This window comes from Castor canadensis, chromosome 12, assembly GCF_047511655.1.
Source record: "Castor canadensis chromosome 12, mCasCan1.hap1v2, whole genome shotgun sequence".
Lineage (NCBI taxonomy): Eukaryota > Metazoa > Chordata > Mammalia > Rodentia > Castoridae > Castor > Castor canadensis.
In genome coordinates this window covers 24,806,968-24,834,131 of record NC_133397.1, presented here as the reverse complement: position 1 = coordinate 24,834,131, position 27,164 = coordinate 24,806,968, and the positions used below count along the sequence as shown (strand labels likewise).

The 27,164-nt window shown below is 45.1% G+C and overlaps 1 protein-coding gene across 1 annotated transcript in view; it reads left to right on the top strand.

Moving 5' to 3' along the window:
- The window catches only part of Alk (ALK receptor tyrosine kinase), a 689,643-nt gene that overhangs the window by 552,242 nt on the left and 110,237 nt on the right, over positions 1-27,164 (top strand). The window contains exons 6-8 of the mRNA XM_074049423.1: positions 13,962-14,093; positions 20,864-20,995; positions 23,304-23,404. Coding sequence (XP_073905524.1) covers positions 13,962-14,093; positions 20,864-20,995; positions 23,304-23,404 — 365 coding nt within the window. The remainder of the gene's footprint in view (positions 1-13,961; positions 14,094-20,863; positions 20,996-23,303; positions 23,405-27,164) is intronic.

Below are 27,164 nucleotides of genomic sequence, written 5' to 3'. Positions count from 1 at the left end.
GTACCTCATGGAAATGGATTCCTACATTTGTCCTTTTGCAGCTTGCTTATTTCACTTACCATAAGGTCTTCAAGATTCATCCATGCTGTAGCATGTGTCAGAATTTTCTTCCTTTTTAAGGCTGAATAATACTCAATTGCATGCATATATCAGTTGTGTTAATCCATCACCCATTGATGGACATTTTGGTTGCTTCTCCTTTTGGCTGTTGAGAATAATGTTGATTTGAATGTGAGTGTGCAAACATCTCTTCAAGACTCTACTTTCAGGCTGGCTACAGCCTGAAATCCTAGTTACTCAAGAGATGGTGGTCAAGAGGATCATGATTAGAGAACAGATCAAGCAAAAAGTTCATAAGACCTCATCTCAACCAATGGCTGGATGTGGTGATATGTATCTGTCATCCCTGCTATGTGGGGAAGCCAAGTAGGGGGATCAGGGTCGAAGCAGGCCAAGGCATAAAGTGAGACCTATGTCAAAAATAACCAGTGCAAATATGGCTGGTGAGGGCTCAGTGGTAGCATGCCTGCCTAGCAACCTCAAGGGCCTGAATTCAACCTCCAGTACCACAAAAAAAAAAAAAAAAAAAAAAAAGACTTTACTTTCAGCTGCTTTGTATACATGCCATACTTGGAGGGCATATTTTTATTTTTATTCTTCTAAGAACTTGCCACACTGTTTTCCATGGGGACTGCACATCCTTACATTCTCCCCAACAAGCATAAGGGTTCCAATTTTTCTGCATCCTCACAAATAATAGTTATTTTTCATTACTTTGATAGTAGCCATCCTAAATTATTGATTTCTTGTATCATTGTATTATTTCCCTTTAAGAACTCAAGTGAAATATAATACAAAAACATGGCTCATGTCTATAAGGTACTCATTGATTATTTTATTATTATTATTATTATTATTATTATTAACCCTACTTCCCTGCCTATAATCTCCTTTTTTCTTCTTTATTAGGTTTCTCCCAATTTGTGGTCCTGAGGTCAGACCCTAACATGAGAATCTTATTTCAAAAAACTAAAAAATTTTAGGAGAGTCAGGCACCAGTGGCTCACGCCTATAATCCTAACTACTCAGGAGGCAGAGATCAGGAGGACCACGGTTGGAAGCCAACCCAGGAAAATATTTCAGGAGACCTTATCTCAAACAAAACCATCACAAAAAAGGGCTGGTGTGGCTTAAGTGGAAAGAGCGCCTGCCTTGCAAGCATGAGGCCCTGGGTTCAAACTCAGGGCTGGGGGAAGAAAATTGTAGGAGTTTCTTGATTCCTTGCCAGAGTAAACAACCTTGATCTTTTCATGGGAGGCTCAAGCTCCCTTCTAGGTTTCTTTGCCTGGACTATGTCTATCAGACTAAATTACACTGAAGGCCTGGCCGAAGGATGGACTATGTCCTGCATACTGCTAGCTCAGGGCCTGGTCCCAGCCTCCCTCTTGGTTTTGTGCCTGGAATGGGAAGCTCTTTCTGACTGTCTCCCAGTCTCTCACTGCTTACTATGAGTCAGCCATACTCCCTCCTCTGTGTGAGGAACAGCTGCATCTTCATCAGCCCCCGGTATTGCTCTGTACACGTGAGAGGGTGGGGACCTCCTGAATGGAGTTAGTGACACTAAGCAAGGTCATTGAGAAGATCACAATCATTGCAGTGAGCCTTACTTAATTTTTTTTTAATATGGACAAATCCCAGCTTTGTGTACAAGCAGTCATGGAGTTCAGGCTACCTGGAAGTGAAACACCTTTTCTCTGAAATAGCAATTCTAAATCGTGAACAGAGCTTCTGAGTCCATAGCACAAAAGTACTTATTAAAGAGTATTTTTCACTTATTCCTTAACAGACTCTTATTGAGATCCCACTGTAGACCAGACTTTGTCCTAGGCACTGGGTATTCAGCAGTGAAAACCCACCAAGTTCTCTGTCCCTGAATTCCAGTGGAGAAGAAAGACCACAACAAAACTCATGAGGAATGTGAATATTGCTTAATTCTAACTAATGAGGAGAAACAATACAGCAGGGGACCAAGATAGGCAGTGTCTGTGATTTGGGATGGGTAGGGGAGAGATTTTGGATAAAGTCTTAAGCAAAAGCCTTGCTGAGAAGGTAACATTTCAGTAAAGACAAGGAGGTGAGATTGTGTACAAATGTCAGGTGTTTAATATTACAAACAAAAATTTTCATCATTTGCTAGTGTTAGGTAATTTCCATAATTATCTCATCTGACCCCAACAACCTCTGATAAAGATGGGATTTTTCAAGCCCCATGTTGCTGCCTGTGCTTGCACCTTGTCTTAGTACCTGGTATATCATTTCTCTGAAATCAACCTTGCCAGTCCTCTGAGAGACTAGGATCCTACACCACAATTCCAGCCAGCCTCAACCTCCAGCCTGCCACCCTCTAGGGGTCCCTGTGACTGCCCGCTTGCTTATCTGGGCCTCTATCTCCAGCCTGGCTTGGTTGGTTGGCTAGTTGGTTGGTTGGTTGGTTGGTTTTTTTGATACATGGTCTTTCTATATAGCCCAGGCTACCCCCAACTCTCAATCCTCTTGCCTCAGCCACCCAAGTGCTGAGATTACAGCCATATGCCACCACAACTGGCTTTGCCTCAGCCTGTTACACACATTCTCTCTCACACTCCATTTGCTTGCAGTCTGCAATCCTCCCTTTTGTTTATGCCTGGGGCTTCTAAAATGGCCTTTCCCACCCTGGTGGGCATAGTATATTGATTTAGAGTATGGGCTTTTGAGTCAGGCAGACATAAAATCCTGGGTCTGCCAATACTCTTATCACCTTGGGAATGATTTCACAAATCCTTGGATCCCAGTTTTTTTCTCAGTGAAAAGAGATAATAACAACTATTTCATATAGTTTCTGTACAAGCTAAATAAAATAATGCATATAAAGCCTTTAGCATAAGACCTAAAATATTACAAGCACTCAATAAATGGTGAGGGAGTCATTATTATTATCATAACTAATACCTGCATCAGACAGCTATCTTGTCACTACAGCAAGCAGCCAGCCCTTCCACCATGGCTACCACAGATAGACCCAGCAGAGGCAGGATAACCTCTCCCATCTAGCTTCAAGAGAGCCGAAGCCACCTGGCTCCCTAACTGGAGGTACCTAGAGGTTATTACCTATGATCAGGTTGCCCTGTCTTTATTCTTCCCGTCTGTCTAAATGATCCCTTCTTGTCCTTGCTCTCTGTCCCAAACTGCCTTCATCCACTACATAATCCAAAGCCTGGTTCCCGTAGCAGTCTCAGCTTTAACTGTAATTTGTCTGTGGTTAGTATTAATTCTCCAAGGGACAATTAATTGGCTTTGCTCATTGTTTACTGAAGAAACAGGAGAAGACATGGGGAGCTATGGTGCAGAATGGTTAAATATCACCATATATCAGGAAGATGAATGGTAAAATGTACACAGAGATTATTTATAATATTAAAAATAAAATTATTGGTGTGTCTTTTCAGCAAAAGCAATGAAGATAAATGTCAAATGGGAAACCTTAGGAAAAAGACCATGTAGCAAAACAAAGGGGCTTTAAAGTCTATGAAGGAATAAGAAAAATTTTAATTTCTTCAGAGAGCTCAACCATGAAAATGAAACACATTTTGCTTTCTTCCAATGGCCTTCAGGAATCAGGGTGGTTCTTAGTAAATCTATATGGAGACCAACGTGGTTGGAGGAACCGGAATTTGAAACAAACTCTGGGGGGTGCTTCCATGTCCACTGGTGGCCCTGGTCTCATCCTAGAATCATCCTCATATTGCCCTCTCTCTCATTCTCATCTCTAGGCCACCAGCCAGTCCTGTCAGGGTCATTCATGTCCACTCAGCTGCAAGGTCACCAGCCCATCCAAGCCACCTTCATGACCTGCTTAGTCAGTTGCAGCAGCCAGCCAGCTGGTTTTCCTACTTCCAGTGGTCTCTCCAGTCCCTTCTCTCTGAATCACTCACAGAGATCATATCTATAGTTCTCCAGCCTCTTGTTTAAACTACTTATATAAAATCCATTCTGATTTGATGTTGGATATTGTTTGCAATCCATTGAAAAAAGACCCTGGGAAAAAAATCCATACCCCTAACCATAGTTGGGAGGGTCCTGCTTGGTTGGGTCTCTACCTCCCCATGCATCCATCTCTCATGACCCTCTGTGACCCTTCTGAACCTTTCTGTCCTTTGCTCTGTTTCTAAATCACGACATTCTTCCCCAGCCCCAGCTCATCCACAGTTGTTTTACATAACTGGGCCTCACTCATCCTTCAATACCAGTTCTGCTAGCTCTCCGTAAAGATGACTCCTGTGACCATAGTATCAAACTAGGTCACTAGGTTACACTCTTCTCACTGCTTTCACCCCAGTGCTAGACACATGGCAGACCTCTGAAAATAGCCCTTCAATAAGCCAAAGACTGAATTGGATCCAGGGAGAGACGGAGAAGGTAGGTAGAATTTCTTTGGTGTAACCCAAAAGAATTAGCAACTCCAAGCAGAATGCAAAGAAATTCCTCTTCCTGATACTTCTTTATTTGAATTTGGTAATCTATTTTGCATTCCTTCCAACACACTAATTAGTTTGTGCTACATGCTACGTGCCAGGCACTCTCCAGGAAATAAAAAGGACCCCTGCCTGAAAGAATTTAGAATGTAAGAGCAGATAGTGAGTGGACAGTGGACAGCATGTAGCCATTTCCAGGGCACCCACAGGGAGGCACCACATGTCTTCCTTTGGGGAGAAGAGCAAGTGGGGAGGTGCCATCTGAGGTGGGAGGAATTGTTCAGGTGGAGAGCATTCCAGATAGCTGAACCAGATTACACAAAGGCTGCAAGAAGCTGCGACTCATGGTGTTCAGTTAAAAATTTTAAAGAAAATTGTAAAGCTGGGAAAGTGGGCGGTACAATTTCTATTGCTTGCTGTGGAGACCAGTAAAGGCTTGTAGGATTAGGCCTTGAGGAGTTCGGTTTAGAAACTCTGATGGTGCAGGGACGAGAGACAAATAATACTGAAATTTCATTGTTGCAAGAGTTATGTTTCATATCCACTATTTGTGCTGGAAATTACTTTGGATTTGTTTCCATTATCGTTTTGCTGGCAGGGTCTGGCCTGTAAAGCTTCACCTCTACCATGTGACCTGAGGGATGTCTAAAGGTTCTGCCCGTCCCTGAGATTTGTCCTGTCCAATCCATCACTGAACCCCTTCCACCTCCCCCACCCCCGCCCACTTCCATGGCTAATTCTCCCACACTCCTTGGGATAGTCTCAGAAATTAGTTCTGGATTTGGAGCTACCTATTGTTTTATGCACTCATGATTTCATGTACTCCTCCCAAAAATCCTATACATTAGGCAGTGTTCCTGATTTATAGAAGGGAAAGCCTTGAACTACATCAAGCTTTACCTGACATAGTAAAAGAAGAGGACTAGAACCTAGTATTATTTCTTCTATACCTTAGAGAAGAGTGAACAGAGTGGGATGTTGGGCCTGCTGGAGTCATCCCAGAAATGCAACTTCAGTGTGAAAGGAACTCTGAGAATCCTGGACAATGGCGGGACTCTGCACAGTGAAAGAGTGGGTAGCTGGGTGGTGGCAGAGGACTTGGGATTCCCCTAAGAGAATAAGAAAGTAAAGATCCATTCCTCCAACATGAGAGGGTCTCAGATTTTGATGCACCCAGCTATCATTCAAAGAGCTTGTGGAACGTGCTGGCTTGGGTCATCCTCACAGACATGGTGTTCCTGTTGGTCTACAGTATGCCCAGGAAGCAGCAAATCACCGAGCTCCAGGCTCCCAGGCCTCTCCTCACTGATTTACATTTCAAGCAAGAATCCAAGATGCCAGTTCTTTAATGAGGTTGTCCACACTACAATTTATGAGGACCGGAGCCCTCCACAGGACTGATCTCTGCCAGGCTTAATTTACACAGTTCACAGGCCTCCCAACACCCCCATTAAAGTCAGCAAGGAAGCTACTGCTGTTGGCTGCACACACTATCTGACTACATCCTCATTGTGTCACCATCCGTTTTCATGGTTTCTGGGCTTGTTTACTCTTGAGCACCTGGTTCTCCAAGTCTGGGAGATATTATGCTTCCACACAGCAAGTGAGAGTAGGGCCCAGCCCCTGTACTCCAGCTCCAGAGCCCCAGGTGTGACCCCAAATCCTCTAGGTATAAAGATCCTTCACATATCATCTCTCCTTTGCTTTAATTTAAGAGCAAGACCCCCTTCTCACTGAAGCAGCACTCAGTGTCCCCCTTTAAATGAGTGTCATCCGTTAGGCAAGAACAAGCAGGTGGGAAATGGCCAGAAAGCTGAGACAAATGTGCCTTTTTTAAATGCCACATAAATCACCTTAATTAAAAATTAATTAAGTGCCCTAAAATTTGACATTCATTTAAAAAAGAAATTTGAGTTAGAGACTTGTGCAGATTTCATAGCATCAAATCTCCAAGACATGACTGAAGGAAGGCAGGATGTGTAGATCTCTGTTCTGAATGAACAATTAGGGAAAAGGAATCATTCCCAGGGAATAAGTCATATATGGTGTAGTCCCGCTATTCATCTAACCTGACCTGGGCCACACGTATCATGGGTACAAATTTGTACTCATTTCTACCACATGCACAGAGGAGATAAATGAGCAAACAAATGTGGCATGCTGTTCCAGGATGCAAATGACAGATGACTGGGACAGGAAATGCCAACATGAGCCAAGCTTGCTGGGTGAGTGGCTTGGTACAGGTGCATAGGAATACTGGGGCTCCATGGGAGAGTCATTAACAGTGGTCAACATTAAACAACTTGGCACCAACTATAACAAATCTACCTCCTAAGCATACAGATGCCATAACCATTGCCCAGATCCCTAGAATCAGGAGATCAGAGATGAAAGGAGATAGGTTTTGAGATCAGCACCCTCACTCTTCCAGAGGGAGGAACAGAGCGGGCCTCATGGTGCCACGGTAGCACATCTGACTCCAGAGGGAGGCACAGAGGTGAAGGATGACCCAAAGTACATAGATGCTCAGCTGCAGGTTCCTCTAGCCCTTCAAGGAAGTGCTGCTCAACCACGTGCCCGTAGGAAACAGCTGAGGAACTTTGAAAACCACCAATGCCAAGGACCTCCCCTGCAGAAAAACTGATGACATTGGTCCAAGTAGAGCCTGAATATGAACACCAGAACACCAGTTCTCATTCCCCAAGTGACTCTCATGGGTGTCAAGGCTCTGCTCATGGAGGATGATCTAATGTGAGTGGTGGGAGAGGATCTTACCCTGGGACCATCGGACCTGGTTCTGATCCCTCACCTGTGGTTTACTAGCTGGGAAACCTCAATTAAAACACCTTTAAGTGACTGGTCATATGTTGTAGTGTTTTACTATTTAAGAAGCAATGCACAGTCTTCTGATGAATCCAGTAGGGATAATAACTGCTCTGCTAGGGTTTTACGAGGTTCAAACAAGGAAGAATTAGGAAGGCACTTTGTAAGCTCTGAAAAATGTTATGTAAAGGTGAAGAATGTCAATTTACTACCCCAAGTGACATATGTTGTTAGGAGGAACTGCAGTTTCAAAGGCTAATGAGTTAGTCCTCATAGCAAAGCCCCTTCTTAATGAGATGGCCCCATGAGTTTGATCCCAGGTATCTTACTTTCCTTTGATTATGGCACATGGGTGTTTCAGCGGCTGACCGGAATCAACATGTGAGTCACCCATGTGCTGGAGGTGTTAGAAGTGCTAGCCAGAAACCCGGTTATCTCTTCATGTCCAAGCCCCTCCCCCTCCCTTGTTACTCTGGAGACAGGCAACCACCATCAGGGCCTCAGAGTGCTCTACTCCAGTGGCTAAAACAATCACCGTGCACCCACAGAGAGGATGCTGTTTAACAAGCTCAGGCCCTTGATTAAAACCGTTCACCAAGGGTACTTTCCTCCTTGGAATTTATGGGCCCCATAAAAAAAGAACTTGAGAAGACAGAGGAGTTGTTTTTTGTTGTGCCTCATTAGTTCTGAGTTTGGGCTGGCAGTAGAGATCAGAGTACCAGGAGTCCATCTAATTGAATCTCTCCTAAGCATAAAGCTCCCCGGATCCAGAGGAGGCTCTGCCAGGGCCAGTGGGGAGAAGGAGAAGGACAGAAGTTGGTAGAGGCAGGACTGAAAGAGGCAGCTTCTCTGAGCTACTTTTGTGCTCCAGCCCAGGAAGAGAGGTCCTGGAGATAAAATCCATAAAGATCCAAGGCATCCAGAGAGGGAAAACAATAATGCCCTCCACTCCTGGGCCCCCTGTTTGTCAAGGCATGTGGGTGAACAGTAGGCATGCCAACTTCCTGCCTTCTGTACTCACTACCAACACTCCTGAGCAGACCCAACACTTGGCTGACCCCACAGACAGACAGACACAGCACAAATGACAGAGAACAACTTGGAAAAAAAAAACTACATGAGTTTCCATCAAACCCCAAGCAACCATGTGACCACACTGGCCCTTTGTGTTCTTAATTGTAAACTGGGTATAATAACAACTTCCTCAGCTGGCACACAGGATCAGCTCAATTCCTGAATATTGAGGTAGAAGTTTACATATACCAGCACGACTGTAGGTTCATAAGACTTGGTGCCCCCTTTGAGTCATGTGTAGTTTGCTGAGGAAGGCAATAATGCTCTGAAGCAGAATATCCGCCATGTTAAAAGTAAGATGTTCTACCAAAGTTCAAGCAAAAGGACCATTCATGGGGGGAAGAACAGGCGACTCTATGAAAATGTCACAGGTAAGGTAGTGACATCCAGACCCCCTGCCACTGAGAGGTGAGGAACTCTCAGCTCCCAAGGGGAAAGCAACCCCAAAACAATGAAGGATGACCCACACATTGCCTACCAATACCACAAGGAACAAACTCTCTAAGCATCAAAAGAAGGAAGAGGAGGAGAAAAGGACAGGAGGAAGAGATGGAGAAGGAGAAAAAGAAGGAGGAGAAATCATCAAATAAAATATGGATAGATTTAGATTACATAAAAACTTTAACTGCCTGTATACCAAAATGCATTATAAACAGAATGAAACTATGCATAAGTGCACGTCAATATGCATATGTATGTAGACATAAGTACATATCAGTACACATATAATAATTGCACATCCTTAATGATCTCAAACAACTCAGCAGGAAAAAATGAAAAAAGAGCTGGGGTGTAGATCAGTGGTAGAGTGCTTCTTGCCTTGCAAGCATGAGGTCCTGATGACATGTGAAAAACTTCAATCTATCAGAGAAATTCAAAATAAAGCAGCAGGGCAATGCCGTTAGTTAAAAATAAAAATGATGATAATACTCAGTGTCCTCCAGGATGTAATACAAGGAATGTGCATGTATGAACCCAGCTGCTGACAAGTGTAAATTGAATTACTTTTAGAAAGTAATTTGGCACTATGTATCAAGAGCGTTTAAATGTTTATACCTTTTGATTCAGTAATTCTACTTCTGGGAATCTATCCCATGAAAATAATCTGAAATTCAGGCAAAGGTTTCTGCCCAAAGATATTCTTCAAAGTGTTATTATAAACAGACTAGCAGCCAAGTCATTGAATAATGTTTAAATAAATTGTGGTACACATCACACTGTGTTAGAGCCATTCAAAAGTATTCTCAGGGGGATTTTTTAAAGCCCTTGGAATACCTTGTGATATAATCTTAATTATTTTAAGGCCTATATACATATGACATGACTACACATACTTTTAAAGCATAGGTGGAAAATAACTAAAGATAAATCAATGAAGATGTTAAATTGGTGGCCTCTGGGTGGCAGGATGTTATTTTTACCCCGTTTTCAATCTTTAGGCACTAAGCTTATATTTTTTTTAAATAAAAGAAAGGTAAAAGTTAGAAGACTGACAAATAAGTGCTGTGTGAAACACTCATGTGCTCATGAAGATGCACAATGGGATGTGCGTTGTCAATAAACTCTACACAGCTTAAATTGTCCCATAAGTTGAGGGAGACTTTACAGATTTTGGAGTTTGCTGATTATTTTCTGTGATAGGCTGGAGTGAGAGGAATAAAGTCCTAGCTGTGTTTAAATCTCACCTATGATAAGGCCCAGGAAAAAAAATGGTTTGGAAAGGAAGTCACCAAACAAATGTGAAGACTTGTCTTATTAACCTACATACCTATCATAGTTTCTTTTTCATACCTATAACGAAATACCTAAGGCAAGCTACTTTATAGAAAATGTTTGTTTTGATCACAGTTTATTTAGCTCACAGCTGGAAGTTCAAACATGGTGGCACAGGCTTTGGTGAGGACCCCTCTGACTATATCCCATAAGGGTCAGAGCACATGTGAATCTGTCTGATCTCTCTCCCTTTCCACTTAAAACCGGTAAGATTCAGTCACAGGGTCCTGCACCCAAAAGACCTAATCTAATCTAATCATCCCCAAAGGCCTCGCCTCTAAACAGAGTGGGATTAAGTTTCTACCCTCCTACTACCATGAACACATGACTTTGAGGATTAAACTATACAAGACATTGAGAAGGGACACAAGCCATAGTCAAACCATAGCAATGCCTCTGCCCTGAAAGAGGGGCAGAGAAGACAGGCAATGTCACCGTGCTTCCTTCCCCATAATAGAGCCAGCCTGGCCTGCTCATGAGCAGGCAGGTGACATGCTTAATGTGCCCTTAATCCCTGGGCACAATCCAAAGCACCACCTGTAAAGCCCCCATAGTCAGCACCTCAAGAGCGTGCATCCCCTCTGCTCTGTCGGGGAGGTTGAACTTTTCACAGACCAGAAAAGCATTTTACCTCTCAGCTTCCAATAGGACATGACTGACAAGCAGAAACTGATGCACGGGTTAAAACGATAAAATGGATTTGATGTCTCACCTTTTTAAAAAGCATTGTGTCACTCTTTCCTGCTGCTCCCTTTATATTTTGATCCTGTGTGGGTATCTGAGAGTATTTGGAACTGGGCACAGGTGGGCGGCAAGGCAAGTTTCCCTTGTCCATTTCTCTGCACTTAGCAGCTAGAAGTTTCTTGGGAGAAACCTTGTCTTAGGCTGTCTTGAGACACAGATGCAGATTGGGTGGCACTTTTTCCTTCTCTGTAAGGAAGAAAGGAGTTGAGGTGACCAGACCAGGGAACAACAAAGAATGAGCCCCCAAAACAACTCAAAGAACTGAGAATTTCATGTAAAGCTACACTGGCCTTCAGCAGACCGAGGCCTCAGCTTGCTCTGTGATTTCGGCTGGAAGGGGTTTAGAGGGTGTGTTAATTTCCTATCACTTTTGTAACAACTACCACAAATGCGATGGCTTAAAACAACACAAATTTATTCTCTTACAGTGCTGGAGGGCAGAGGTCTGAAGTCAGTTTTATCAGGCATGTTGAAAGGCGTCTGGAATCATGTTTTCACAGGACAGTTCTAAAGGCGCTCTGTCAGGGAGGGCTGACTCCTTCTGGAGACCCTAAAAGAAAAGCTGTTTCCCTGCCTTTCCCAACTTCTCTAGGACTCCTGCAATCTTGGGATCATGATCTCATCCTCTTATTCCTCCAAACTCCTGTTATCATGTCCCCTGCTTCTTATCCTGACTCTTACACACTTGTGTTAAGAAGCTTGGGACCCTATTGGGCCTATCTAGGCGATGCAGGAGGTTCTCTAAGAGCCTTAATCACATCTGCAAAGTCCCTTTTACCATATAAGGCAACATTTGTATTAGGTTCTGGGGACCAGGATGTGGCTATGTGGCGGTCCACTAGTCAACTTGCCCCAGAAAGGTAATCAACTGTGTGGTGAGTCAGGAACCCTTTTAGGAGCCAAGCCTGGATAGGGCTGGGGAAAGGTCAGCGGCTCAAACAGCTTGATGGAGAAGATGTGTTCGCTTGCCCATTAGTTCTAGAGCCAGACTGTGTGGAGCCAAGGTCAAGAGTATAGGGAAGAGGGTGTGAAGATGCCACAGGTAGAATCTGTGAGCTGGACCTGGGTGGACAGAAGGTTATGGGATACATCATCACATGTCTGTCACGTGACTCTGCAGCTCAAGGTCCATGGACAGAAGCAGAGAGAGAGGAAAAAGCCAAGACAATTGGGTCTAGAACATAGAGAACATGGATAACAGGTTATAGGGGTCACATGATTCTTTGGAAGGATATGGGGCCAGCCCTAGGAGGAGTTACAGAGAATGCCCAGCCAGGCTGGAGGCCAGGCTAACAATGCCAGGTGGCCACCTGTGTCATCTGCTAACTTAACCTTACCTGGACTAACCTGTGAAAGAGGGCACAAAGTCACCTCTGGCATCTCCCTTCCATGAGTCATAGAGGGCAGCTTTGCAGTCTGACAGATTATGTCTGAATCTCACGTACGGGCTATGTGACCTCAGACATGTTGCTGAACCTCTCTGAGCTCAGTTTCCCTACTTAGAGAAATGGGCACTGTTAATACCTATCTAGCTTCCTTAGAGAGCCTGCCGTGCTAAAGCAGACAGAAGAATTCTAGAAGTAAACAGACTGGACATGATATGAGTTTCAGTGCTGTTGTAAAGAGTCCAATGAACCAGAAAATCATGGAATTTTAGATATTTAAAGATTATCTTCCCTGGCCTGGCATAGTGGCACACACCTGAAATCCCAGCTACTTTGGAGGCAGAGACTGGGAGGACTGTGGTTTGAAGTCACCCCAGGCAAAAAGCTAACAAGACCCCACCTCAACCAACAAACTAGGCATGGTGACACAAGCATGTAATATCTACTAGGAGGCTTAGGTAAGAAAATCACAGTCTAAGGCCAATTCCAGGTAAAACCTTGAGACCTTATCTGAAAAATAACTAAAGCCAAAAAAAAACTGGAGGTGTGGCTCAAGTGGTAGAGCCACTTAGCAAGTATGAGGCCCTAAGTACAAATCCCATTGCTGAAAAAGAGAAATCTTCCCTGGAGAATTACACATCAGAATAAGCTCAGTCAATTTTGCATCAGGGTTAAAGAAACCCACCTATTTGTGAGGCTCAGGACTTGGGCCTTCCTGAGCCCTGAGGTTGGTAGGAGAGGGTGAGGAGACTGTTGAGGCACCAGCTACCATGGAGAGGGTCCGAGGGTAAGGCAACCATATTAAGAGGGTCACACCTGGTGGTCTCTGTTTCTAGTATTCACAGTAGCCAGTGCTCCCTGCCCTATACCAACCAACAGCTGAGTAGCCAGAGGCAGAGGCACCAACCAGGCCCTTTCCAGGTAGTGCCCAGGTACAGCCATGGATTCAGTAAGGGAGGCTAGGCTATGCTCCTCTCTACAGCTTGGATTTCAAGAGGCTTGAGTGCAGAGACTTACGTGCTTGTCATAAACTGCCTCCTGTCCATTCCCCCCTGAATAATGTGCCTCATCTGAGAATTTAGAACTGAAGCTAATTTAGAGATATACAAGGGCCTTGGTCACACGACAAATTATGGAGGAACCAAGTCCAGGGCATAGGGCCCCATTCTCACAATGGTGTTCTTTGCATTCCACAACAGAAAGTCCCAATGTCTCTAGAAAATAAGTTACTCTGGTGGTAGAATCTGGGGTCAAGAATAGGGGGCAGATACCCTGGACCAGCCCAAATTCAGCCTTGGCAGTAGAGGTGACTGTGAACAGGGGAGACTCCACCTGTACATTGTCTACCTGGCACACTGAGGCCATGAGTTTGAGGACACCAGAGTGTCTGGGAGACAAGAACCAAACCTCAACCACTTGGCTACTCGCCATCACTAGAGTGTGGGACCCCAGCAAGCTGTGCATGAGGAAGGGGCTTTGACTTACTCCAGCTGGCCTTGGGTGTGACCAGATCAAGACGCAGGTGTCTCAGTCAGGCTTTGGGATGTGAACGGTAGAGCACGGTTAAGTGCTCCCTATGGCCTGACCACATGGTGGCCAATGTCTGGAGCCACCCAAATTGACAAGGAATGTGTGTCTGTGTGTTCCCCAGGAACGTCCCCTGGCTCCAAGATGGCACTGCAGAGCTCCTTCACCTGTTGGAATGGGACAGTCCTCCAGCTCGGGCAAGCCTGCAACTTCTACCAGGACTGCACCCAGGGAGAAGACGAAGGCCAGCTGTGCAGTGAGTAGATCAGGGCTGCCCCAGCCTACTCCAGCCCAGTCCATACCCAGATGTCCCTCCTGTCTTCACCACCCCAGGCACACAAGCTTGGACAGCCTCCCTGACTTTTGGTGACACAGTGACTGCTCTCCTGGCAATACACAGTGTTCAAGAGACAGAGTAAGATTTGTGGTCTAAAAACAGAGCGCCATGGTCTGTGGACACATACATTAAAAGCCAAACAAATCTTTTAAGTTATGTTGTCAGCATCCTCAATGCCCAGAGAAAATACACAAGGTAAAGCCTAACTCTGTAATGTGACATCAGAGGCCACATTTAACCTCATTTTCCAAGCCCTGTCTTTCAGCCACCACCTGCCTCTCTCATCCTCTCCATCTTCCATGCACCCCAGATCAAGCCATATCAAACCGTTTCACAGCCTCTTCATGTCTCCCTGGCTTTACTCATGCGGTCTGCCCTGCCCAAAACATCCTTTTTCAAGTCACTTCTCCCCCTTTGAGTACGGCCAATTCTTCTAGGAAAGCTCTTCTGACCATCCCTAACAAGTTCAGTTGGTTCTTATTCCTCTGAACCCTTCCTCCTCGACTCCATCTATCCACCCATCCCTGATGGCTTTTTTCATGATTCATAAAATATGCACACATGCAATTCACCCAAATACATATACAAGTCAATGTTCCTTAAGATAGTTAGAGTCGTGCAACCATTTCCACAGTCAAACTGTAGAACGTTTTTATCACTCCAAGAAGAAACGCCTTGCAACCTTCCCCTTTTCCCTCTGACTCTCCTGCCACTAACTCTGACCACCAACCATCTTTCTGTTTTTATAAATTTGCCCATCTGGGCATTTCTTATTAACTGAGTCATGTAATATGTGATTTTTGTGATTAATTTCTTTCACTTAGCATAATCTTTTTGAAGCAAATTCACACTGTGCATGTATCAGTGCTTCACTTCTTTTTATTGCAGAATAATGTTTCATTTATGACATGCCAACATTTCTTCTCATCTTATAGTTTGTGGCCATTTGGATCGTTTCCCTTTCAGGGCTGCTGTGAATAATGTTGCTATGAATACTTACAAGTTTTTGAGTAGACATATGTTTCCAGCTCTCTTGGATTTATACCAGAACTCCTGGGGTGTGTAGTAACTCTACAGTTACCAGATTGAGAAACCACCAAATCTTTCTCCAAATGGTTGCACCATCTTACATACCCAACCCCAGTTTCTTCATCTCTTTGCCAACACTTGTTTTGATCTGTTTTATTTTGAGCCATCCTACTAGGCATGCATCCATTATGTTTTGTGGAGGTGGTTTCCATGTCTCTCTTCCTCAATGATCAGATTGAGTCTGCTCATTTTTCCGGTCCCACTCTCTCTCATAAGTCCTGGCACATCGTGTGTGCACACTGACTGTTGATCAAAATGAATGGGTGAGTTGGGATCATTGAGTTCCATAAAGGAAAACAACCTTTTGTGGCCACACCAATAGCTGGGGACAGATTAACTCTCTCCTCTAGAACACCATGTGCCCCCAAGCAGCTGCCTTACCAGAAACCACCACTCCAGCACTCTCTATGTTTTTGCCAGGGAAACCACAAACACTTAGAGAACACCTGGACTGAGCCAGAAAATATGCTAAATCCTGGAGCAGAGGTGAATTACAAGGTTTCTGTCCTCAAAGTGCCAAAAACCCAAGATAGGCACAGAGAACAAAGCGGTAGAGCCTTGATTGGGAAAGAGCAAGGCAGAGTTGTGCCTGGGTTACTGTGCCTGGCCTGGACCACATGCCTCACTTCTCAGACACGCAAGTCACAAGACACCACTGACCTGTAAGGAATTTTGGAAAATAGCTTTAAAAGCTTAACAATGTCCCCCAGGTCATCTGGCACCCTTGGGGATTAGAAAACATTTATTATAGGAAGGCTTCAAATGAAGTTTTCCAATCGTAATGGAATTGTGGTCTGTTTTTTGATAAAACTCCATGAAGAGTTGCAGGGAGGCACCTGGCTTGTCCAGCAGTCTTCTGTTCCTGGTCTTTCTCACAGAGTTTTCACTATGCACCTGGCAAAATGCAGCCAGGACCGTCTACAGTGCCCTGGGCAGTGCCTTGTGTGTGTCTCTCTCTAGTTATTTGTGTCTGCGGTGTTTCTAACAGGGCCTCTGAGCTGTGCAATTTTTGCAATTACCTTTTCAAAGATTTTTGATACCCACTTCCCAGGTGGAACACAGGTCAGGCAGGCCATGCCCAGATTTACAATTGGGAAAATGAAGGCACAGAGAAGGTAATTGATTTGTTCAGGGTCACACAGCAAGTCTGGGACAGAGCTGTGATTAGACCACTAGACTTTGGGATCCAGCCCATTACTGTGGGCTCAGGGCATTTTTCCACCCCATTGGGGCTTGCCATCATGTATTTCCAGGGCCAACTCCAAGCTTCAAGGCAGCCCAGCTTGGGTACAGAGGTCAGGAGCTTGGTGCCCAGTGACCTTTTCAGTCTCATTTGAAAAGCTGCTCTGACCAACTGTCAGAATGACAGCTCCACCCTGCAGAACACCCCCACTGAATCCTTTGCTATAGAAATCAGAAACTGGTTGCTAGGAGGGGAAGTTTAACTCAAGAAGAGAGTTACTCCAATCTTTTTCCCACTCTGATCTGGGCAGAACGCTTAGAAAATACCCTTTTCCTTATTTGTGTGCCCCGTCCTCTCTGACATTTTTCTGTTTTCCCTGTCACTCTTGACAGTGGAAACCATTCCCATGAAAAGAGTAACAAAAGATCGGAGAGTCTCTCTGTTCCATTCCAGGAGCACTCCTCAGGTATTAACCCATCTTATGGTCACAGCAATGCTAGGTGAAACCATCAAACCCATCTCAGACATGGAAGCTAAAGTTATTGTCTACGATTATACTTTCACCCAGTGACTGAGCAGTGGTTCACACTCAGTCTGACTCCAGAGCCCATCTTCTGCACCATGGCCAGCCAACACTCATCTGTTGTACAAGTCTCCAGTATTTAGCTTTGCCAAGCAGTAAACCTGGCTGCAGACTCACCCAGAACAAAAGGGCCAGGAAAAGCTAGGGAGACCCAGAGCTCTACTACCACCTTTCTGTGAAGGAAGGAGAGGGGTTAGATCAATGGCCTCCACCCTGTGGTCTCCATTTTCTCGTCTGTAAAATTATACCTGTTGACACCCTTGCATTTCAAATTAAAAGCGTTGATGAATCTAAGCCAGATATCCCACGTGCTATACCCCTTTGAAGGGTATCTGCTAAATTCCCTGTGTGTCCTGACTGATAGTCTGACTGATAGCATGTGGTTCCCCAGAAAGGGGCCAGAGTCCCCTCTTCATCCCATGGTTGGTCAGTGACTCACTGACTCTTGCAAGCAGATCATCTCCCTTCATAGGGCTCAATAATTTCATCTGTTTTGTGGTGATCCTCCTCCTGTCAGGAAAAACAGTTTTCCAAAAGTTTATTTCTTTGTTGTAAAATAAGACATGCTGGTTGTAAAATACTGGGGGAAAAAAGTCTAGAAGAGTGCACAGGAGAAAATACTTTGCCCATAACCCTCCCTCTCAGACATGCAGAGATAACCATAATATTTTGATGTATTTCTTCTAGCATTTTCCCCATGACTCCATCTTTTCAAGGAAATGGATAACACATATTTATCAAAAATGTTAACAGCGTTGTCACACAGGAAGGAAAAGAAGTAGTGTCGTTTGGCCTGGAGTTTACACTTGGCAGCTCTCACAGCTGTGGCTGGGGTCACATCTCTATGACTCTACTGATTTGTCTCTCTTAGAGTGGAATCAGGTGTCATAATTGCCAAATGTGGGGAGATTGATTGACTCACATACAGTCCGACTTGCCACTGAGCCAATGAAATACCTGGCTATCCCCCAAGAATGTGAGCTCACATAAAGGTCCCCACAAATTACCTGGAGAGCTCACTAAAAATCCAAATTCTGAATCACTTGGCTACATAGGGCCTGAGATTCCGCACTTCTCACAGCATCACTAGAATTGGCAGTTTCCTGGACCCCATGAGTGACATGGGGTTAAAGAAATGAACCTACTCTCATTTCATTCAGCAAATAAATTTTGAAGTCCTACAATATGCCAGCACTCAGTAGTGCTAGGGGTGAATGAGAAGAGAAGAGAATCAAAGGATGAGTTGACACCATTAGATCCAACTTTATGGGCCAACCTTACACGCTAGTCTTATCAATAATTTCCCCAAGTTTAGCCTAATCCACCAGCAGTCTTTGTTTTGACCTCTGCTCCCACCAGCTCCTTCCAGAGTGGCTTCTTGCTGAGCATGCTGCCCTGTTGGGCTTAAAGTAATAGAAATCCTCTCAGGTCTCCTTCCTCCCTTCAAGATTTAATTGTCACATAAATTGGCTATTGACCTGACCAATGATCTAGTCTGCCTCCTCTCCCTTTATTCAATCAGCCAAAAAGAAATGGAGTTTCCAACCTCCATTCACCCTGGATCCTATGCTAGCGGGGTTAAGGATGGGCTTCCAGAAGATGCCAATGGCTTTCTTCATTCTTGTCCCAGTGGACGACACAGGCAGAGCTGCTACCTAAGCAGTCCTCATGAGGCCTCTCCAGAGAGGCAACCATGATCTGACTCTGCCCCTGGCAGAGTAGTGCTGACTGTTTGAGCCCCTACCCTTATGAATTCGCTTAATTCAGGTGTGAATGGTAATTAATAATACCACTAACACTTTCTATTTGCATATCTCTCTGGCAGTTTACAAAATGTTTCCATGCCCTTATTTTGTCCTAAAACCGATGCTATGAAATAAATATGAATATTCTCCCATTTTACACATGAGGCTCTAAGGGAAGAAGTGACTTGCCTGAGGCCACACAGCAGGAAGTGGCAAGGCTGGGATCTTAGCCCCTGGGTCAGGATTCCAGTACCAGTACCTGTAAGTCAGTTCTCCCTCCACCTCCTAAAAGGGCCCGGAGTGAGGGACATGCTGTGCAACCCCTGCTCAGCCCTGTCTCCTTCTTCGACCAGCCCATGGAATCTTCCATTGTGATCCTTGGTTTTTAAAACACACTTGTGAAGGACACCCCGTGGAAGGTCACTTACAGACACCAGTTGGTTTCTGCAAAAGAAGTGGATTTAGGATCCCTTGAGGGGGGAGTAAAAAATAAAACAGAAAGATTTCCTTAGCTTTTGGATTTTTAATCAGAGGTACATGTGGGGCTTGGGGGGAAATGATTTCTTCAGGGGGGTATAAATGGGAAGCGATGCTCAAAGTCAGTGACAGCCTGCTTTAATTTATAATTCTGCCTCTGTGTGAAATGCACAGAGAATCGAGGGGAAATGAGTAATAATTCACTAAGGTGCTGTCACAGCCAGGAAGCATTAGGGCACTCTTTGTCAGTCTGCTGCTGCCAAGGGCTGAGACAGAGGAAGGACATGGAGAGCTGTGGATCTCAGCTAGAGAGCTCCTTCCTGCTGTGTGGAGATGTAGCCCTGCTGCTTCCTCACATCTTGTCCTGGAGCTGTTGGGTGTTACTGGAATAGCCCACTAGCTCTTCAGGCTGAGAGCCTCCCTGAAGCCATGCTAAAAGGAAGATGAAGAAAGTGAGCTTTCTTTAGGCCCTCTTCTTTCTTTCTCCTCCTCTTCCTCCTCTTCCTCCTATGGGCAACTGGGATATACGTGGTCTAGAAAGCTGAATGTAATCTCTTCATTGGGACCTGAGATCAGTCTGGTGTGAGGAAAGTATTATGGTCCTTTCCTGCTGAGCCAACAGATTACACAGAAATCGCAGTGATTGGGATCTCTGAACAGGATAGACCAGGTTATGGTGCAATGGTGAGCCATCCCAAAACTTTGGCAGCTTAAGATAACATTTACAGCACCTGTACATGAGTCACAGTCTCACCCCACATGCCCCAGTGGCCAGTCAGGACCCTAAAGGATGCTCAGACACAGGACCACCAAGGTACCATCCTTCTCTTTTTGTGTGGAGCAAATGCTCCACACAATCACTCAGGAACCCAGGCTGGCAGAGGCCCCTCCCTCATAATAGCAGGAATAAGAACTCCTTGCTTGGTAAGCCAGGGAAGAGAGACACTGATGACACATGAGGGCTCTTAAAAGCCTCCATCCAGAGGAGGATGTTCCATTCACATTTCATTGCCCCAAACTAGTCATATGGCTTTTCTTAACTTCAAGGGAAATAAAGGCGAGAAAATGGAAGGTTTTGAATGATGTGTGTCGTGTCTCTGCACACACCCAACTAACACTCTCCCTGCCACCACCTTTAAGAGTCTATCACAACCATTAAGAATGTATTCTAGAGAATTATATGTTGCCTTCCTCTGAGTCACACTCATGATGGATCAGTATCAAGAGCACAGAATTGTGAGGCAGACGATCTGAATTCTAGCCCCAGCTAGATCTGGTATCAGTTATCTGTCTGAGCTTGTTCAGGTTGCTTTCCATTTCTGAGCCTCTGCTTTGCTATAAATAAAACTGGGCTAACAATAGCAATGCTGTGGAGTTGTTATTTTTACTGTTTTCTTTTACGAAGTTCAGAACATTGTAAAGCAGCACATACACAAGCAGTGACTTGGGTATTTCTCTTCATTGAGATCCGTTTTGTTAGCCATCAGCATCTGACTGGGGAACCATTACTAGTGAGGATAATTTGGTCATGCCTAGCTACTTTGGCTTGTTGTTGTCATCGTTTGCCTTTAACAGTCCTGGCAATGACTGTGTACCTGTGCTCTCTCCACAGGTAATCTTCCTGCTGGTTTTTACTGCAACTTCGAGGATGGCTTCTGTGGCTGGACCCAAGGCACACTCTCACCCCACATGCCCCAGTGGCAGGTCAGGACCCTAAAGGATGCTCAGACTCAGGACCACCAAGGTACCATCCTTCTCTTTCCTTCTCCCCGGTACCTTCCCTGATGTCCATGTGGACAAACTTAGAGCCCCATTATAGAGGAGCTGGGCTTCACCCCACCCTGAAATATCCTTGTCCAAAGCCTACTTAAAGTGCTCATATATAGTCCTCTTTTCCTTCCTTCTTAGACTTTAGAATTATTAAATCCAGCCAACTGGATTTAACTGAAAGATAACAGCAATAATAATAATCCATCCTCTCAACCTCCCATGGTAGGTTGAGGTCCTGCCATGTCTCAGGCACATCATTCATTGAGAGATAGGGAAAGCCATAATGTTCTTATTGACTGGGGACACTGAGGCATACTGAGAGCTTGTGTCTTTTGTCTAGGCTATGCCCTGGGAAGCTTACCCCACATCTGGTTCATTCCCTAGAGCCCAGCCTCCTTAACCATCCCCTTACCCTCACCCCTGATTTCATCTGTAGCTCTTGTCCTCCCCTCTGTGGAACCTCGACATCACTACCCCTGACTGACTGCCAGAGGAGTCAAGGGCTTCCACACATGCAAAAGATGGGCACCCCCACTTCAGTAAGCTGATTCCAAACTCAGAGACACCAGAATGAAAGGACCCTCAGAGAGGGTCCACAAGGCCAGCTCCCAATGTCAGGCTGCTAGAGAGGCCAGGCCATTCAGCCATGGGTCAGCCTTAGGCTCTCCCCAGTGGCTAGACTCAAACAGGTCCTGGTGCCCATCTCTGGGCAGGACAGGGCTGATGGGAGATCTCTCTCCTGCTTCCCTCCTCTGCATGTGCCTTCTGTTAATGGAACTCGAAATCCTCTTACCAAAACCCCTCCCTTTCCGAGTAAAGATTACACATCCTGTGGGTTAAGAGATCATAATAATAATAAAAAGTGTGGGAGAGGACAACATCCAGATTGGCCACGATGGATCCCAGAGCCTACGCAGCTCTGTTTTCAGTCTTCAGAGCTGGCTGCAACAGAGTGAGTTGGCTTTGGGCCAGGATACTCTCACAGATACCGCATTAGAAGGAAGGCTGAGTTCTAAACCACAGGAGAGTTCTGCAGGGGTCCCTGATCAGGTGCAGAGGGACCAGGAGCAACTACTTCTTCTCCAGGTCTCCTTACTAAAAGGCATCATCTTAGCACCCTGTCTACAGAAGGGGCAGAGAAGAGAGAGGGAGCTTCAAGCCAGACAAGAACTGCACATCTGCTACTAGGGGCTAGTTTGATAATGCCCCTCCCCCACCAGCATAGCAAATAAATATCCAGCCTTGTTGGATGCCGCTAGCATTCCTGCTCTGTCTCCTGGAATAGCCCACCCATTGTTTAACAGATTTGGAACATAGAACCCTTGTCCTTGCCTCAAGGCAAGTTCTACCTCTCCATGAATACTTCTCACAAACCATAGATTTTTCTGCTGGAACCACTTAGAACTAAACTACTCCCTGTCCCAGAATGACAGGCCTTCAAACATTTGAAGACCACAGTTGTTACCCACCTGCCTACATGACAGCAGTTCTTTCCCCAGTCATCCAACCCCAGTTCCTTGAATCTGCTTTGTGCTTGCTCAGATCTCTGGCCTGCACTGGCAACTCTGCTCTGGACCCACCCAACTTGTTACTTGTAGTAACTTAATAACATACTTTCTTAAGAGATGGGGTAAGTCATGCTTGGAGTTCTGTGGCCCCCTAAAAAGATGTGAACTCATTCCAGCTCCCATCTCCACAATACTGACCATCTCTAAAATGCTCTGGGGCTCCTAGACATTTAGAGATGTTTGTTTCTTGTCACCAGCGTTGGTTGGAAACTCATGGTCTCCAACTTTTCAGACCCAATGGCATTGGGAAAACACAAGAAATAAGTGTTGCTGGGCAGAGCCTGGGCCACAGGATGACCTCAGTTCTGGAGCAGAGAGAAGACAGCCATGATTGGAGAGCAAGTGCTGCTATGACTGGCAGTGGGGAGGTGTGGCCTGGGAGTCCAGCCTACTTTAGGCTGCTCTTGGGTTAAAAAAAAAATGATGACATTAGGGTATCGGGGAAGTGGTAGCCAGATGCATGGTGCTGAGATTTCCTAGGCAGTTAGCTAACGGCTCTGAAACGCAGACCAGTTTTAGAATTCAGGTCTTAACATGAGCCAGGTGTGTTGAAAATAGCAACTGGACTTCTTTATCCACTGTAGACCAGAAGCCAGTGTCCTCAAAAATGTTTCTAAGCTAAATAAAAACCATGCATAGTCCACTAACTCTGTATCCCTGAGGACCTCAGTTCATGACGATGGTGGCATTAGTGACTCTTCCTCTCTCCCCCAGGCCACGCTCTGCTGCTCAGCACCACTGATGTCCCCAATTCTGAAAGTGCCACAGTGACCAGTGCTACATTTCCTGTACCAATGAAGAACTCTCCTTGTGAGGCAAGTCTCAAAGTTCCTCTGGCTCTCTGGTTTCTCCTCCCACCTCTTGGTCACATCCAATGAACCCAAACAGATTGATAAATTAGCCTGAACGGTTGAGCTGGTTGCTCTCCCAGTGGGAAGGCATTTTGTCATGTTTTAGACAGATTGCATTCACCAACCTGATAAAGTCCCATCTGAGATAATCTTGCCTTGAACACCACATTCAGCTGCACTGAATATTTGTAGTGGAATCTTGATTAAGCCCACCCTGAGAAGGCATAACAGGGGTGGGTAACAATGGTTTACAAAACTTTCTACAGAATCCTTTTTAAATACTATCAAGCTCTTACAATACCTTTCAACTATTATAAAGCATCAAAAATTGGACTTACATAAATTTCACTAACACATCCATGGCATTCTATGAGGTACTCCAAAGCCACTTACCCAAATGGTTCCTGAAGCAGCCTGGAGGTTGACACCATTTTCCTTAGCATATGGTTCTATTCTCTAGAGGTCAAGAAATGCACTTAACATCCCAACATGGCACAGTGATTAAGCTCATGGACTCTAGAATCAATGGCCTGAGTCGTTCCACCTTGACTGGTTGTACTCACAGGGCCTCAGTTTTCTCACCTGGAAAGTGGAGCAGCTATTCATGCCTGCCCCAAAGAGATGAGGATTAAATATGTTAATGTAGGTAAATACCATAAAACAGCACTGGCACAAAGCGAGCACTACTACAGTTAACCAGCAGTGTCTAGAACCCTGTATAAATACTCAAAAGAAGAGTGGAGGAAGAGGACTTTAGCCAAAATTCAGACTCTAAGCTCTCAGAGGGTAGCTCGTGCCTTGGGCTCTTTGTGCTCCCTGTGGCACCTGCATCTACCTCTTGCCCACAGTAGAAAGCCAGTAAGTTTAGATTTGGCACTCCTCTCCTTCTGGAAACTCACGGGAGAAATTTGCCTGGCTTAGTTTCAGGAATAACTATGCACCCTCTGAACAATTTGTTTCCTTTCAAATTGTGGACTTTATGAAACCCCTCAGCTTCTCTTCCACTCCTTTGGCTGGGAGAAATTCCAGGGAGAACAGCTTTGGCCAGCAGAGGTACAGACAATAGGATACCCTTGCAAGGGACAAAATTCAAGCCCTTCAGGGTTCTTGTGAAATAAAAACTCAGACACTCAGACATATGCAAAGAAGAATGGAAAAGATGCACAAATGAATTTTTTAAATCAGAAGAATGGCTAAACTAAAGCTGAACTGCTCCTTCTCCCCTTAGCAAGCAAATAGGACTTCATGGTGTGCAGTTTGTAGCTGCCTTGCTCCTGGCTTGATTTTATAACCCAACATTTGCCCCCATCTTTCCTACCCTCTTCTAGTTTATGTTATCTTACTAGATTTTATGTATCACTGAGACACCTTAAATCCTTTTTGGAAGAAGTCTGGGCAGAAATAAATAGATACATTAAACTAAATTGTATTTGAGAAACCATGCTATCTGATGCAGATGGTGGAATTACACAGTCATTGTTGATATTTCTCAGATGCCTCAAAGCAGGTACCAAGAAAGGAAGTCTTCTTAAGAGGAAATCTTCTGAGGACAGATGGTTGGCCCACCTGAGAGGACAGGAGAATCCTTAAGAGCATCTGGTCTTTAAATTTATTCTTTAAATTTATTCTTCACTGGATTTAATATGAGCCTAATTTCAGAAAAAGAAATGTCAAGGTAAAAGTGGTATTTTTCTAATACTCCATTACTTCTCTAATAACCTTTGAGTTGATCAATAGCTGAAACAGGTGTTTTCTTTTGCTTTATTTTTCCTCCAATCAAATTTACTCTATGTTATTTCTGCTATTTCCTGCCCTTTGCCAGAATTTGGCTGAGCAGGCACGGTGAAGGGAAGGGAGCACCTTCACATCATTCATGCTTATAGATGTTTACATTCACATTGTTCCCCACTCAGGTTTTCAGACCATTTGTCTAATACTGAGGGACCTTGGAATTCCCAATGTTGGAGCATTGCTTTTATCCAAAAAGATGAATAACCAAAGTTGAAATATGCATTTCCAGGTTGGTAAGCCCACCACTTATGGTATCCTAATCCTCAATGCAGAAGTCAGCAAGTTGATTTCCTTCTCCCAGGTTGGCCAAACTCGAGTGGCTGGGATAGATAACCATGAGATTATCTCAAGCCTTCAAAGCCACTCACACTAAAGGAGCCTCCACAGGCTGTGTACCCTGAGTGCAGGAAGGTAGGCACTAGATAGAGCTATGGGTGGAGACCCCTGATGAGGATGGTCACCCTAGACTCCAGAGCTGATGCCCACCATGGAGCATGCTCACTAAACCCAGACCAGTCCTGATAAACAGGAAGTTAGTGTTTGGCAGACTATCTCAAAATGTTCCCTCAAGATGACCCACAATCTCAGTGGGTTCCTGCAGGAGAACTGGGGTTTTCCATGAATTTCCTTTGAAATCTAGAAGCCAGTTAACTAGTAAATTTGTGTTTCTCCACTTGCAGTCCCCTGGAACATATGATAAATGGGAATTCTTGGGCCCCACCCTTGACCTCCCAAATGACATCACTAACTGGGGCTGGGACTCTGCAGTTTTGAGCCCAACCCTTGGTGATTTGGTTGCATACTGAAACTTGAGGTTTATTGACTGTAAGTGTGCTTGCCAGTGATGACCAAAGTTCATTCTGAGCCTACGCAGTTTCCCATTGGCCCCAAATAGTGTGATGTAACCTGCCTTTAAGAAACATGAGTCAGAAAAGGGACTAGAAATGATGGGGTATGAACAGATGTGAAGGAGACAGAGAGGACTGGGAGAGCCAAGTCTGATACCCACCAACAATGGAGACAGCCAGGGTGCACCTTGTACCAATCCAACATCCAGAGCACTCCAGAAGTATACCAGCTCCCACCTCTTCTGTCCAGCCACTGCTGCCACCTCTCCTCTGCCAGCCACTGCTGCAGGCGCTGCCTGCTCCCTCTCTCTGCACAGTTGCACACGGGGCATGAATATTTAAAGACCTCTGCCTAGCCCAGCTACAAACAGAGAGAGCATTGTGGCTTTTTTTCCTTCCCCCTCCTCCCCACAAGCTATTCTCTGCAGGAAACTGGGGAGTCACTTACACTATATTCTGATTTTATTTTTATTTTTATTTCGCCAAGCTCCAGTTCAAATAATTAAAGTTGCCACGGCAGAGGGGAGTCTTGTGGTGGCTTTCATGTGCTCACTTGTCATCAACGTCAGACCTGCTCGAGTCTGCCTTGGCTTTGAGACACACTCTGATGTGTGTAACATTGCAGGCTGGAGAGTGGCAGGGGCTGTCTCTGCCCCTCCCCCTGCCTTTCACACATTCTGGAAGCCTGACTGTCTCAACAAGCCCCATGTGGTTTGAAATTCTGTTTTATTTGAATAGCCTGCCTGTGACTAGAATAATTTAAACCACGTTCTCAGACCAAGACAAGGACAGGGGTTGGGAGAGTGAAGGGGGTGTGGGCTTCCCTCCTTTTCTTTCCCCTCACAGTCAGTTCTCCTCCTGTGAGCAGCAGGAATGCAAGAGCCCCAGGAAGTGGCATATGAACCACCAATTTTTGTGATGGTCAGTTCATAGCTGCTGGTTTCCTTACCTTGCCAGAGCTATAACCACATCTCCTCTGTCTTTTCACACACACACACACACACACACACACACACACAATGACATCCTGGAACACAGCTGGACCTTCCCGCCCTGGCGTCAGCCCAAGTGATGATAAGAGTTGG